Consider the following 15,304-nt stretch of genomic DNA (forward strand, 5'->3'; position numbering starts at 1 on the left):
TCTACTCGGACCCATAGATAAGTGCCTCAAGTAGATGTTGATAGGAGTTTCTTCTTCGAGATGTACTTGTTGTTGAAACCATAATGGGAAATTTGAATGTATATCATCAGATGATTGTCCCGTAGTTAAAAATGTCCTGATCGATATGACCTTATATATGGTGAATATCAATTTAATCATATAATTAAATATAATTAATAAGAAGAGGCATTTAAAACGTACTCAATGTATGGTTTAACTTCAGTGCAGTTAATCAAAATGTGAACACGTGCCGCATTAAATACTTTGTCGCTTGGCCAGAAAAACGGAAAATCCCTACCAGCATGATGACTAGACAAGCAAAAAACTGATAAAGCATGTGGATGACGTATAACACTATCAGTAGCGTTTCTTCCGTTAACTGGTGACAACGTTTCGTTGTTGAAATAATGAGAACAAAAGTGTGTTGTTTCACGGTGTAGGTAAGATGAACAAATTGAGCCCTCAACTCTAGCTTTGTTTTTCACCGACCATTTTGAATAACCCATGAACCTATAATATACAAAGAGATGTACAATAAGCTCCATGTATATATAAGTTGAAGTATATTGAAAATCAAGTATATGTATATATATATCACCTTTCAAATGGATACATCCATCTATACTGAACTGGTCCACCAAGCCTAGCTTCACTTGCAAGATGCACTGAGAGATGCTCCATGGAATCAAAAAACCCAGGAGGAAATACTTTCTCCAACTTACATAGAATGATCGGAATGTCATTTTCCATCTTGATGAGATCTTTATCATAGAGTGTTGAAGAACACAAATTCTTGAAATATTGACTCACTTCAATAAGTGGGTTCAATACATGTGTCGGTAAAGCACTAAAGGCAATAGGAAGTAAACACTCTAAAAATATATGACAATCATGACTTTTCATCCCATGCATCCTCCCATTTTCCACATCAGCACATCTTGCCAAATTAGAACAATAACCGTCAGGCGTCTTCAGCTCTTTGATCCAACGATAAACAGATTTGGCTTCATCAGTAGATAAAGTGTAATTCGCACGAGGTTTTAGGGTCTTGCCGTTTTGTTCCACCAACAACAAATCTGGTCGTCTGCAATATATACCTATGTCTTTTCTGGCTTTGTCATTATCTTTTGTTTTTCCTTTCACATTCATCACAGTATTAAATATGTTGTCAAAGAAATTTTTCTCAATATGCATTACATCGAGATTATGTCTCAAAAGATTATCTTTCCATTAACTTTATTCCACACTTGTTCTGATGTCAATTTAAACGGGGGTCCTAGACTTTCTGCATAGCCCTTCATAAATGCAGCTTTGTTCCTTCTAAATGCATAATCAGCAGGTAAAATTCTACGATGCGAGTCAAACCACGAAGTCTTCCCGCCAAATTTTAAAGTAAGTGCTTTTGTATCTTCCATAAAAATAGGACAAGCTAATTTACCATAGGTGCCCCATCCTGACAACATCCCATAAGTGGGGAAATCATTAATGGTCCACATCAATGCATCTCTCATCATAAAATTTTCTCTCCGAGCAATATCATATGTCAACACACCATTCCACAACCTCTTCAAATCGTCAATCAAAGGTTGTAAAAGAATATCAATATCAGTTGTAGGATTAGAAGGACCTGGTATCACAACAACTAAGAACATATAAGGTTTAGACATACACATATATCAGGGGGAAGATTGTAAGGAGTAACAATAATCGGCCAACAAGAATAAGGAGTAGACGATGCTTGTATGTAAGGCGTAAATCCATCTGAGGATAATCCAAGTCTTACATTGCGTGGATCTGACGCAAAATCAGGATGCATTTGATCAAAGTGTTTCCATGCCTGACCATCAGATGAATGTCGCAACTCACCTGAATTTCTTCTATTCTCATAATGTCACGTCATCTTTCCTGCAGTTTGTATTGATGCAAACAATCTCTGCAATCTTGATACAAAAGGTAGGTAAAACATTGCTTTCCTTGGAATTGATTTTCCCCTACTTACCCTAGAGTTATTCCTTTGGTGATACCTTGGTTGTTGACAAAACTTGCATTCAACTAAGTTAGCATCATTCATACCAAATTAATTGTCATAATACAACATGCAACCTTTAACACAACAATCAATCCTCTTAACACCTAATCTTAACTTTGACACTAACCGTTTCGCATCGTAATAACTTTGAGGCAAACCATCTCTAACAGGTTTTGCGTCTAGCATCATTTTAGTCATCAAATCCAAAGCTAAATCACGAACATGAAATTGAGACTTTAGACCTAATAGTCTAATACACATAGATAACTTTGAGTTTGGAGATCCTTCAAACAATGGTTTATTTGTCTCTTTCAAAAGATCATAAAATCTCTGAGCTTCTTCATTGGGAAGTCCATCGGTATCGTCATATTGATCTTCATTGAATGACAAATTAACCCCAACAGCATCCGAGATCATATCATTCATCGCCTCAAAGTGTTGATAGTTATAATAATCTATACCTAACATGTTAGTACTACTTGAAGGACCTATGTTATAATTCTCCACACATGTACTAGTATTAGGCGCCGCCGGAGACTCTTCCCCATGATTAGTCCAAATCCAGTAGTTAGGCATAAATCCATCTGCATACAAATGCACTCTTATTTCTTCTTCACTTTTAAACCGTCTACATCGACATTAACAACATGGACATATCATTCCCCCTTCATCTTTGACAATTTTTTGCACTCTCGCAAAATTGAGAAAGTCTTCAACCTTGTTAGCAAAACGTTGTTTAAGACCTTTCCTTCTAGGAAAATTCCTATCGTACATCCAACTACGGTCTAAATCCATATATATATATATATATATATATATATATATCGATGTTTTATATAAATACTATAATTATATAAACCGAAATAAAATTTTAAATGATATTTTTGTTAATAATCAAGACTAACAAAAAATAAACTATATATATAATATATGTATCAAGACTTATAAAAAAAAAATTAATATTATCAATTTTAATGTTTTTTTTTTTAAAAATAGTTATATTAAAATCAATAACTTTTATTATATATGTCAATTAGGGGAGTATTAATTAATTTGCAAACAATATAATAAATTATTATCAAGACTATATAATTATATAAACCGAAATAAAATTTTAAATGATGTTTTTTTAATAATCAAGACTAACAAAAAATAAACTATATATATATATATATCAAGACTTATATATATATATCAAGACTTATAACAAAAAATAATAATTAATATCATCAATTTTAATAATTTTTTTTTTAAATAGTTATATTAAAATCAATAACTTTTATTATATATGTCAATTAGGGGAGTATTAATTAATTTGCAAACAATATAATAAAATTATTATCAACACTATATAATTATATAAACCAAAATAAAATTTTAAATGATGTTTTTTTAATAATCAAGACTAACAAAAAATAAACTATATATATATCAAGACTTATAACAAAAAATAATAATTAATATCATCAATTTTAATAACGTATTTTTAAAAAAATAGTTATATTAAAATCAATAACTTTTATTATATATGTCAATTAGGGGAGTATTAATTAGTTTGCAAACAATATAATAAATTATTATCAAGACTATATATTGAGCTAGTCTTTATAAATTTTAAAAAATAATTTTACTTAATTTTTTTAAAAATGATTTTTATAATAACTTACTCAAAAATAGTTAGTTATTTTTTATTTATTTTTTACAAATTAAAAAATCAATTTTCAATAATTTAGATATTTATTTTTAAAGATTTTATCATAATAAAAATTATATTTAAAAAAAAAAGAGATATCTCTCAAGATAGTTTTAGAGGGTGAGGTGGTGTAAAACTATTTTACACTTACAATATTTTCTTTACTCATCTCTCAAAATGATTTTTATGAGAAGTTTTAAAGAATAACTTTAAAAATTTCATTAAAAAAAAGTTGTAGTAAATAAATAAAATATTTAAAAATAATATTTTATAATAAGCTACCTAAATCAATTTTTTTTATTTAAAATTTTATTTTTAAATTTTATTTTTAAATTATATAAAAAAAATAGGTACAAAAAATCATTTAAAATAAAAATCGTAACAAACTAACCTATTATTATATAAAATAATAAGTAATTTTTATAAATTAAATCAATATTTTCTTGTTCCACGGCTCTTTCACGTGTTTGGTAAGAATATCATTTCACGTCACGCCACCATAATATGGTACGTTACTATATTTGCGAAAGAGAAACAAGAGATTTCACGAGATAAATTAAAAAAATTCAAGATCATTTAGTTTAATCGACATAAATATCCACATTATTTGATTAAATATTATGTCTTAAAATTCGAATCTAAAATATTAAATTTAAGTACGAGTTTCTTTACAATTTGTTATAGACACAACTAAATTTAAAAAAAAATACAAATGGCAATAAACTATCAATAATATACAAAAAGAAAGTTATAACTAAAAAAAAACAATATTGCACATTTGCACTCCTTTTTAATTAGTATCAAATTTTGGCGGTTAAAAATAATAATTTGTTCAATTTAAATTTTTTGCATAACTTTTTATATCATCTTTAATTTGTTTTTCAATAACAATTTGTATATCATTAAATATCAAAATTATTTTCTTTATAATCCATAGGAAACTGAGTCTTAGTTAATGTTGGGAAAAATAACATAAGTTAAAAAAATTAAGACACAATCACAACAGGATGTAGGACTTGCAATCAACCCCAACAGTTAAGACCATATGAATGGACAACAAATTAAATTACAAAACCGACCGTATTTTTTTTCATAATTGTCTTTATTTTACTTTTCTTTTTGTCTATAGATGAAATAATAAGAAAATTTACATACAATTGTCATACAGTGGTTCAAACCCCCGATCGACAAGACATAATATTTGTCAATTTCGTCGATTTTTTATTTCACATTTTATTTCTGCAATCTCAACACATTTTATGCTTCGTTAAAAAAACAAACATAGTTACATAAACAACCCAAAACTTTTGACAAACTATATGAACGTTTATTTTGACAGTGAAATCATAATTTGCGTGTTTTTTTCATGGAGTACTTTGAGTTGGCATTGGCCTCCCATTTTCCACCCATTACACTGCATGCATGTCATGATTCTATGCCTATAAATATATTACTAAGTTCTTATGATTTACATCAATATTATTAGCAATCATGTTGAACATTAATATTATTTTCATCTCAGCAAAAAATGGTTTGAAAATAATATGCCAGTTTTATAAATTAATAAAATTAAAAACATAAAATGAAAGCCTAGAAATGAATTGGAGAAAGATAGATTCATAAAATAAAATAATATTTATTTTATTTTATGAGTTCACCTCTCTTTAAATAAAAGTGTCTATTAAATGGAGATGATTTAGACCCGAAAACGGGCTTTATTATAATTTAGTTGAGTCATATACTCATACTCATTCATTGTTTAGGAACAAGACAATCTGTGATAGCTGACTTCTCAGCAATCCAAGCAACATGTGGAAGGCCTTCAGGATCGGGTTTCAATCATCAGACAAACTATTTGTATGTAGCTGATGCTTATTTTGGGCTCATTAAGGTTGGTCTCAATGGAGAAAATGTAACCCAATTAGTTGGTCCTGCACAGCCCAACTTTATTAGGTTTGGGAAAATTAGCTTTTGTACCTCTCAATTAAACTTCTACCCCCCAATTTGTTAAAAATCCAATATTATCCTTAAAAATTTCATTCACGTGAGTGGTAAAAAAAATTACTTCAAAATCTTACCCTCTCAACTAAATTTCCGGTAGGTAATTTTTCGTAACCAAATTTTCGATAGGTATTTGTAATACCGGAAATTTGCTTATTGAAATTTCCGGTAGTTACATTTACAATACCAGAAATTTCAAATTTTTGAAATATCCGGTAGTTATATTCCTTCACCGGAAATTTTAGTTTTTTGAAATTTCCGGTAATTAATATTTTGAACCGGAAATTTCAAAAATTTGGTAGTTGTTAATTTTTAATTTTTTTTTAATATTTTTGTTATTTTTTTTTTTTTTTGAAATAGGGATGGAAAAGACACAATCAGTATTTGTAGATTTAACTGAAGCATTCACAACAGATCAAATTTTTGAGTCACTAGAAGCTGTCATATCATGGGCAAGAGAGGTCGATCGACAAAATCGAGTAGCAGTTATCGTTACTCGATCTGACGTAGAGACCGGAAAGAGAGGAAGGAAGTCAAAATTAATTCTTGATTGTGATAGAGGTGGAAAATATAAGTCAAATAAAAATAACACAGGTACTTCAACTAAAAGGTGTGGATGTTCGTTTGAACTTAGATCGAGACCATTGAAAAATGGTGAATGATGGATTATTAGTTCAATGTGTGGACTTCACAACCATGAGTTAGTAGCTACTTTTGAGAATAATGCATTTATGGGACGCTTAAAAGAAGAAGATAAGAAACATGTTGACGAGCTGACAAAATATCACGTTGCACCGAGACACATCTTGTCATCTTTGAGAGATCGAGATACAGAGAATGTGACTAATATCTATCAAATTTACAAGCGACGAAGTACGTACAAGAAGAATTTGAAAGGACCTAGAACTGATATGCAACATTTGTTGAAGTTACTTGAAGTTGAAGTATACTTGTTGGAGTAGGACTCATGGAGACTCCAACGTTGTGAGGGATATGTTTTGGACGCACCCAGATTCCATAACTTTGTTGAACATGTACCCTCTTGTATTGATCATGGATAGCACTTACAAAACCATCAAGTATAGGTTACCATTGTTTGAAATTGTTGGTGTAACTTCAACTGGGTTGACATTTAATGTTGCATTTGCTTATATGGATTCTGAACGTCAAGACAACTTTTGTTGGGCATTGGAGAAGTTAAAAGAGTTGTTTGTTTCAAACACCTCATTTCCTCAAGTAATCATGACTGACAGAGAACTTGCTTTAATGAATGCAATTGAAGTTGTATTTCCATCTTCAACAAATTTACTTTGTCAACTTCATATTAACAAAAATATTGGAGCCAAATGCAAACAATATATATTAAAGAAAGATAAGCAAGAACCCATTCTTGAGTTGTGGAGGAAAATTGTATATTGTTCTGAAAAGAAGGAGTGCGAGAAACTTTTGCAAATGTTTGAGCAAACATGTGTCGATAATATTATTTTCTTTGACTACGTCAGAGAAACATGGTTGAATCCTCATAAGGAAAGAGTTGAAGCATGGACCAATCGAGTATTGCATCTAGGAAATACTACGACTAATAGGTATGTCATTAAAACTTCACATTTTGTATTATATTTATGCTTATATAGGATTAAACATGCATGATATGATTTTTATTAAAATAACGTCAAATATTTTTTTTGTTTAAATATTAGAGTTGAGTCTGCTCATTGGCTATTGAAGAAATTTTTGGAACACAGTAAAGGAGATTTTTGTAAGGCATAGAATGGTATGAATGACATGCTGAAGTTTCAAATTATTAAGATAAAAGGTTCATTTGAGATAAGTAAGGGTTGCAAAGAGCATATACACAACAATTCATTCTATGAGAAATTGACTTGGGTTATATCCAAGAAAGTCTTAGCTGATATTGTTCGTGAATGCAAGAGAGTCAGCTATGTCGGTAACGAAAAAGGTGTGTGTTGTTGTATACTTAGAAACACTAATGGATTACCTTGTGCATGTGAGTTGGCACGATACAAGCTGAAAGGTCTTCCAATCCCATTAGATGCTGCTCATATACATTGGAGGAAATTAACCATGAATAATGATCAAGAGGAAGAAAAGTTGGCAAATAATTCAAAGTTGGACATTACATCGGAGATGAATATAATTTGGAAAATATGGAAAGCACTTAATGTTGCTGGAAGGTGGGCATTAAAAAGCAAGTTGTGTGAAATAGTATATCCGGAGACAACATCAATGTGTGCACCACTGGATAAGATCAAAACAAAAGGTGGTGTTAAGAGGAAAAAAGGAAATAAGCCGAAGGGATTTGATGTATATCGCGACCCTTCATACTTTGAGCATGTTGATACTCAAGTCTCTCAGCAAGCATCCAAACAAGTCTCCCATCAAGCATCCAAACAAGTCTCCCAACAAGCATCCAAACAACTATCTCAGCAAGCACCTATGACGAGCCAAGTTAGAAAATATTTCGATGAGTTTCCTCCTTTAATTCATCCATATATTGAAGACACAATTAATGTTAAAGAAGATGGAAACTGTAGATATCGTGCTATTGCTGCTTTACTTGGTCATGGTGAAGAATACTGAAGCATTGTGCGTCGACAGTTGTATACAGAGATTAAGTCCAAACCTGATTTATATGCTGCATTATTCAAGGAACATTTGCAAGAAGTGACAGACTCTTTACTTGTAACTGAGTTGGAAAACCAAGCCAACGAGAAGTGGATGACCATTCTTGATATGGGTTACGTGATAGCAACAAAATATAATCTCGTTCTTGTTACATTGGGAAAAACTTTTTGTTTGAATTTTTTTCCATTGAGGGGTGCACACAATGGAGATTTATCACGTGATCGTGTTATCAACATTGGTTTTGTTAATGAAAGTCATTGGGTTCAAGTTAAATTGAAAATTGCATATTCGTTACCTCCACTTGCATGGCATTGGAAGAAGCACCGTAGTGATGAGTCTACATCATGGGCTATAGCTTATGCAGGACGTCTACAACATTGGGGTCCATTAGATTTAGAAAATAATTCAGATTACATGTATTTGACAGATGATTGACACTTTTCATATATATGTTATTTTCAATTTAGATGATTGACACTTTTTATTTATATGATTGACATTTTTCATATATATGTTGTTTTTAATTTAGATGATTGACACTTTTTATTTATATGATTGACATTTTTCATATATAAGTCACGCATGATAAAATAAATAAGTCACACATAATAAATAAGTCGCACATAAATAAGTCACGCATAATAAAATAAATAAGTCGCACATAAATAAGTCTAAATAATACAACTATAATAAGACACACATAAATAAGTCTGAATAATACAACTATAATACTACTGACAATCTCCTCCTCTAGAAATGTGTAAAGCTCTCTCTAATAAGACACGCATCTGATCTTTAGGACTACCCATATGTAAATCTAAACTCTGTTGTATAAGACCACCAATTTCTTGACACCGTGTACACCTAGTATTGGGATCATCATCATGACTAGGACCAACATCAACATATGCAGCAACGTAAGCGATCATCCGAGGATGAGATATCCTATAGTACCATCGAATGTATCCATCAACACACTCCTGTGGATATGCAGGTGAATGCAATGTAGCACGAAGCGATCGTATAGAGTTCCTGTACATACTCCATTTAACATCAACATCACGTACAACGAGAATCGGTGGTGTAGGAGGGATGTGTTGAGTATACCCAAACTGTCGTATGCACCTCTCTGGTAAATACGGTACTATCGTGGAACACCAACGAATGTATCCTGTAAACAACGACACAAACTAAAATCGTGTCACAGAGTTCTCATCGTAATTCGATGTCCAGATAATATCAATATCCCTCAAAGCATCCAACTTTGCTCTGTAGTATGCAACATTCTCAGATGTTTGTTTTGCAGTCCATCGAAACATATGTGGCATTGAAGATATAGGCTCATCCATATCCCGTTTACAAATGTCAGGAAAATGCTCATAAATCCATGTCTGTAAATAATTTAAGAAAAATACAAATTATTTACGTCTTGAAATATAATAAATTTTTTAAGGTATTGATATAATTAAAATAATAATAATAAGTATAATAAATATAATAGTACCTGAAATAGAGATAAATGTCCTCCAATCTGTTTCGTGGCAGATAATGTAATATCTCTAAGATAGTCACATAAAACAACCAGTGCAACTGGTCCCCATGCCTATTTACCACAAGTATCAAGGTCTTGAAACAGAAACAGATATTTTGCAGATACAAGGGTAAAACTTTTATCAGCTAGAATGGTGCACCCTACCAAATGAAGTAGGTATGCCTTCGCTGCACAATCATATCGTCCTTCACGAAGTTGCTTGAAAAATACAGCTTTCAACCACTCAAAACTATATGAGGCACCTTTATTGGTCCTAGTTTCGGTTACAACTTCATCATAAGCAACTCCCAATAACTCAACAGCAACAACAATTGCTAAATCTTCATTGACATTAGCGGGAGGTGTGAAAAACTCTCCATAACATGGGATGCTCAAAAGACCCCTAACATCGTCAAGAGTAATAGTCATTTCACCAAATGGCAGGTGAAATGAGCTAGTCTCTGCGTGCTATCTCTCAGCAAAAGTAGAAATCATATTACCATCAATCATGTGCAAACTACATCTTATCAGAGGACGTAATCCATATATAGTAATCCAATGATCTATCTGAGCAGGTAATATATATCTGATATCAATGAATTTGTTTTGCTTTTTGCCATTTGAAACAACTTTCAAGGCACGTCTATCCTGTTTAATTAAAAATAACACACAATAACTTATAATCTAAAATCAACTTTGTAATAACCTATACTACAAATATATTAAATATGATAATATTTTGCTATATTATAATATTTAATAAAATAAATTATTTACTAACCTGTCCATTCCACACATTTATTGCAATATAGTACTCATAATCCTTAAGAACATAAAGATCATAAAGACCTCCAGGAAACATGGGTTCTTTAGGTTGGTGATGCTGACCATGTTCATCATCAAACTGGTGCTGCTGGTCATGTTCATCATCAAACGCATCATCTTGTTGGGGCTGCTGATCTTGTTCTTCATCAAACACAAGATTTTGCTGAAACTCAGTCGCCTGCATTTCTTCGTTTCTCTTTCTTCTTTTTTCAACTGCAGCTCTCCTATTTGATTGTGTAGGAGGTCGAACTCGAGAATGATCAACGTCTGTTTTTGCTCCTCTGGTCCTCACTAACAAAATTGAATTAAAAAAATATGTAAAAAATAAAAAAAAAATACATACTGTACCAGAAATTTCAACGACAAATGAAATTTCCGGTGAACATACCGGAAATTTGAAATTTCCAGTAGTTATAAATTACTATCGGAAATGCCATCCGGAAATTTGAAATTTCCTGTATTGAAATTAAGTACCGGATTTTTCAAATTTCCGGTGAATACTCCCGAAAATTTCATTTTTGAAATTTTCGGTGTTCATTTTTAACAACCGAAATTTTCGGTAAAAACTTTTTTTTTCCAAAACTTACTTTTCCGGAAATATCAAATTGTGGGGGTATAACTGTTTTGATTTTTACTTATTTGGATTTTTACTGATTTGATAAGGATATTTTGGGTATTTCAACCAAAAAAAAATTTAAATGGGGGTACAAGAAAAGCTAACTTTCTAGGTTTGGATTTAGACCAAGACTAAAGCCGTCAAAAAAAACCCTAACTCAAATGCCCCTTAAATTTTTTTTTATTAAGCCCCTAATAGTAGGTCCCTATCAAAATAATTTTTTTAAAGCCCCGTCCCATTATTTCATGGGGCTTAAGCGACGGGGGTTATAGACCCCAAATATTTTGTTAGTTTTCAGATTTTTTTTCTTGAAAAATTTTTGAAATTTATTTTATTCAAAAAAATATCAAAAAATATTTTTTTTCTCAAAAAAATTGTGAGAAAAAAAAATTCTCAAAAAAAATCGAATTTTTTTTCTCGAATCAAAATAATTTTAAAAAAATATTGTAAATTATTTTTTTATCGAAAAAAATTAAAAAAAAATTATCAATTTTTTTTTAAAAAAAAATCAACTTTTTTTTTGAAAAAGTAGACCTATAGGCCCACTTAGCCCACAAAATTTTAGAGGCTTTTAGTGTTAGGGGATTTATTTTTTGGAACCTTTTAAATTATAAAATTATTTGGCCCCTCCAATATGTGGACCGGAGCCAATAATTAGGGGGATTGTCAAATTGACAGCTCTTAAGTCCAAGACATTGAAATCGTTTATTTTACCGAAGCCAACACCAATTTCTAGCTCAAGTAAGAATATCTTTTTTATATTTATCTTATCTGAAAGAATAATTAGAGAGTTCATTGTATTAATGTTTATGTTTTGTTTAACATTGACTTAATAGAAAAGTATGGGAGATTGTAGCACATTTTATTAGTGCATGCAAATAATAAATGTGACTTGATTTTTTGCAGAGATTTCCAGACACTGCTAAACAGTAGAAATACTAGAGATAGTTCAAGAAGCCTATTAAGCTATGATCCAAGCACAACCAAACAACAGTGTTGTTAACCAATCTTGCACTGGCATCAGGGGTAGCAGTAAGCTGAGATGGTTCATTTGTCCTTGTTAGTGAATATCTGGCAAACAGAATTCAGAGAGTGTGGTTAAAAGGACCAAGAGCAAATACATCAGAATTATTCATTCAACTTCCTGGAAGACCTGATAATATCAAGATGACAATTTTGGATTTCAGTGAATAGTTTTATACGACCACCTCAGTTTCCAAGACGTTCTACTTTGCCTGCTGGTGTTAGGGTCAGTGTGAATGGTTTGGTTTTACAGATTGTGTCTCTTGTTTCTGAGTATGTATCAAAGTAGCTAGTGAGGTTCAAGAGTTCAACGGGACACTTTATAGTGGCTCTCTGCTTGCTTCTTTTGCTAGTGTTTTTATTCCTTAGAGTTTTTCACTCTGCTTCTTTTGTATGGCTATGAAAAAATAAAAGAAATGGAGATTAAGTAAAGAAAATTATTGATCAAATATAATTGCAATGACACTTAAAAATCTCTAATTTTTTTATCCCCATTTACCCAAGTACAATCTTAAAATGCCATAAATAAAGTAAAATCTAATTTCGAAAGACAAGATGTTGATCGAGGTGAATCTCTAGTTTCTAAAGGCAACAACCTTGTACTATTATACATTTGAAATGAATTGTTATTTACCATAACTCTCTTAAGACTCACATGATAACAAGTAAAATTACTTTTGAACATCAATATCCATGATTCAAGAATCAAGAAATAGACAACTAAAGCTGTAAGCAACTACTAATAATCCTTAACATGTGTTAATATTTTCCTTATGATTTAGCCTTTACATATTCACCTTTTGGGCAGTAAGCATAAATTTCTTCCAAATTCTAGCGGTGAAAAATACTTTATCATAATTGAGGGCTCTATCACAAACAACCAAGTAAACTCAGCTAAGAATGAAATTAAAATGAATAAAAAAAAAACACACAAATGTTTCCATATAACCCGTCACTTAGTAGTTAGTTCACTTTGGGATATCTGTCATTTACAAACTCCTAGCTTCTGCTTTCACCCAATTAAATTGAGATCCACAAGCATGCTAAATTGATAATTATTACAAGAATAAAACTCACACATCAAAATTGACATGCAGAAGAAAAATTTAAGCATAGCATAACAACAATGGCACAAACAATAATAGAATAACACTGAATAAGTAACAAAAACAGCATCACTCCTGAGTAATGAAAATAAGCAGAGGGGCGATCGAGAGGACAAGAGAAATTTTTGGGAAAAGGGATCATTCCACAACACTTGAGATATTTTTGGGTTATTACAGTTGAGACAAGAATGAGATACACGTAGACAAATCTCAAAGGCAGACCAATTTGTGCATATGGTCACCGAATATACTGTAAAAAGGTTGCCTCAACTAAACTCCTTTAAAAAATAGATTAAAAATGAACTGGTTCTCGTTCAGTTTGGTTTTCAGCAATTTGGTTCATAGAATAAATTTGATTCATACTCGGAATCATGCACAAGCCTATACAGATACTCGAGTTATGCAACTGATCGGCCAGGTCAATTTTCTATTTGGGCAGATTAATTTAAACTCTTGAATAAAATTTGCTCCTTAATAGTGTTATACTTTATATTCTATGCATTTGATGAACTAACGTGCTATACTTATATAATATAACACGGCTTTATTTAAGAGAACAGCCAACGGCTAGTGGAACTGAATGCATTTAGACTAAGAAAAACAAGTTCAGCAATAATCTAGTTTTCTTCATTCACTAATTCAGGAATCAACACATTCAATGTTTCCACACTGTATAGTATATATGATGAATGCGAATTCAGTTGCCATTAAATTTGCCGGTAATTATAGTATCATGGAATTTCTCACAATAATTTCAGCACTAGAGACAAATTCTAACTGATCATCACAGAGAAAGACTAAGAATAAATAATTTCAGGCACAATAAGCTTAAGTCTAGTCCAACCGAGTTGATGAAAAAAATATACAAGTTCACATACTCTTCATAAGATTTACAAATTCTTGAAGATCTTCTAATTTCGTATTTGAGAGGCCTGCAACCAGAAATGTTCAAATCAGAACTGTGGAATATAAGCTGTGAAAGTTAATGTATGTTTCAGTACAATAAATAATATTTTGGTTACCTTTTGCAGCATTTAAAGCAGAAATATCCATTTCGGAGCTGTCAATCCTTTTTGCTTTCATTTTTGCAGTCTCTTCAATCATGTTGGTGTTTAGCTTTCCCATCTTTATTCGAAGTTCTGAGGCAGTTGCCATAATTTCTACAGGACAAAATAATAAATGTAAAGATCTACTGATTTACAAGTTCAACATATAACAATTTGATGATAGTTTCAATCTGAAAGTAAAAATTCATTCCTGCCTACTTTAATAAAAAAATAATGCAGAGTTCCAGGAAAATGTTGACATTCTTTGGTTCATTTCACCCTAACTAAGATTTACAGTATTAACATCCTGACCCGTGGTATCTATAGACTATAGTGCTGGCCCCTAAAGGTTTCCCTCCTTCCATATAGACAAAAAAAAATTATAAATACGATGTGTAATTGGAAAAACAAAATGGCAAAATTGTATCCAAAGAAATCAATGTTCTTTTGCATCATCAAACTGCATGAGAAAAGCAATATACATGTGATAACACTAATACAAATACATACAGGTATATAAATGCAGCATCCCTAAATTAAAATAGAAAGCATATAGAGTATCAACACAAGTTCTGAGTAACACCGGGTTTTTTATTTGCTAAACGCCAAAACATGAACAAAAAGATGATAAGAAGCTCTAAAATTACCCTGAAACAACTCAGGGTAAGAGTTTTGCTCAAATAATTGTACTATCTCATTGATACACCAAGCATTAAAAGAGACTGCCTCTAATGCACCAATTTCTTGATTCAGCATTTCAGACTCTT

At 31.3% G+C, this 15,304-nt stretch overlaps 1 protein-coding gene and 1 pseudogene across 1 annotated transcript; one reads left to right on the forward strand and one right to left on the reverse strand.

Moving 5' to 3' along the window:
• Window positions 1–12,754, forward strand: part of LOC101501968 (protein STRICTOSIDINE SYNTHASE-LIKE 12-like) — a 14,399-nt pseudogene extending 1,645 nt beyond the window's left edge.
• Window positions 12,755–14,174: 1,420 nt separating this feature from the next.
• LOC101502299 (protein MIS12 homolog) lies at window positions 14,175–15,298 on the reverse strand. Its single transcript, XM_012718875.3, has 3 exons — window positions 15,185–15,298; window positions 14,514–14,651; window positions 14,175–14,423 (listed from the first exon to the last, which is right to left on the reverse strand). Exons 1-3 carry the CDS (start codon window positions 15,291–15,293, stop codon window positions 14,362–14,364), a joined length of 309 nt encoding a protein of 102 aa, XP_012574329.1. The 5' UTR covers window positions 15,294–15,298; the 3' UTR covers window positions 14,175–14,361.
• Between the last annotated feature and the right edge of the window lie 6 nt (window positions 15,299–15,304).

The sequence above is a fragment of the Cicer arietinum genome, chromosome 7, assembly GCF_000331145.2.
Source record: "Cicer arietinum cultivar CDC Frontier isolate Library 1 chromosome 7, Cicar.CDCFrontier_v2.0, whole genome shotgun sequence".
Lineage (NCBI taxonomy): Eukaryota > Viridiplantae > Streptophyta > Magnoliopsida > Fabales > Fabaceae > Cicer > Cicer arietinum.

What these genes read in the sequence shown, in the direction of transcription:
- LOC101502299 (XM_012718875.3), bottom strand. Translation starts at nt 15,293, where the DNA reads ATGCTGAATCAAGAAATTGGTGCATTAGAGGCAGTCTCTTTTAATGCT. An exon ending in TTACCCTGAGTTGTTTCAGG is followed by an intron (nt 14,652 to 15,184) that starts GTAATTTTAGAG and finishes TTTGTCCTGTAG; the next exon opens with AAATTATGGCAACTGCCTCA. An exon ending in TGCTTTAAATGCTGCAAAAG is followed by an intron (nt 14,424 to 14,513) that starts GTAACCAAAATA and finishes TTCTGGTTGCAG; the next exon opens with GCCTCTCAAATACGAAATTA.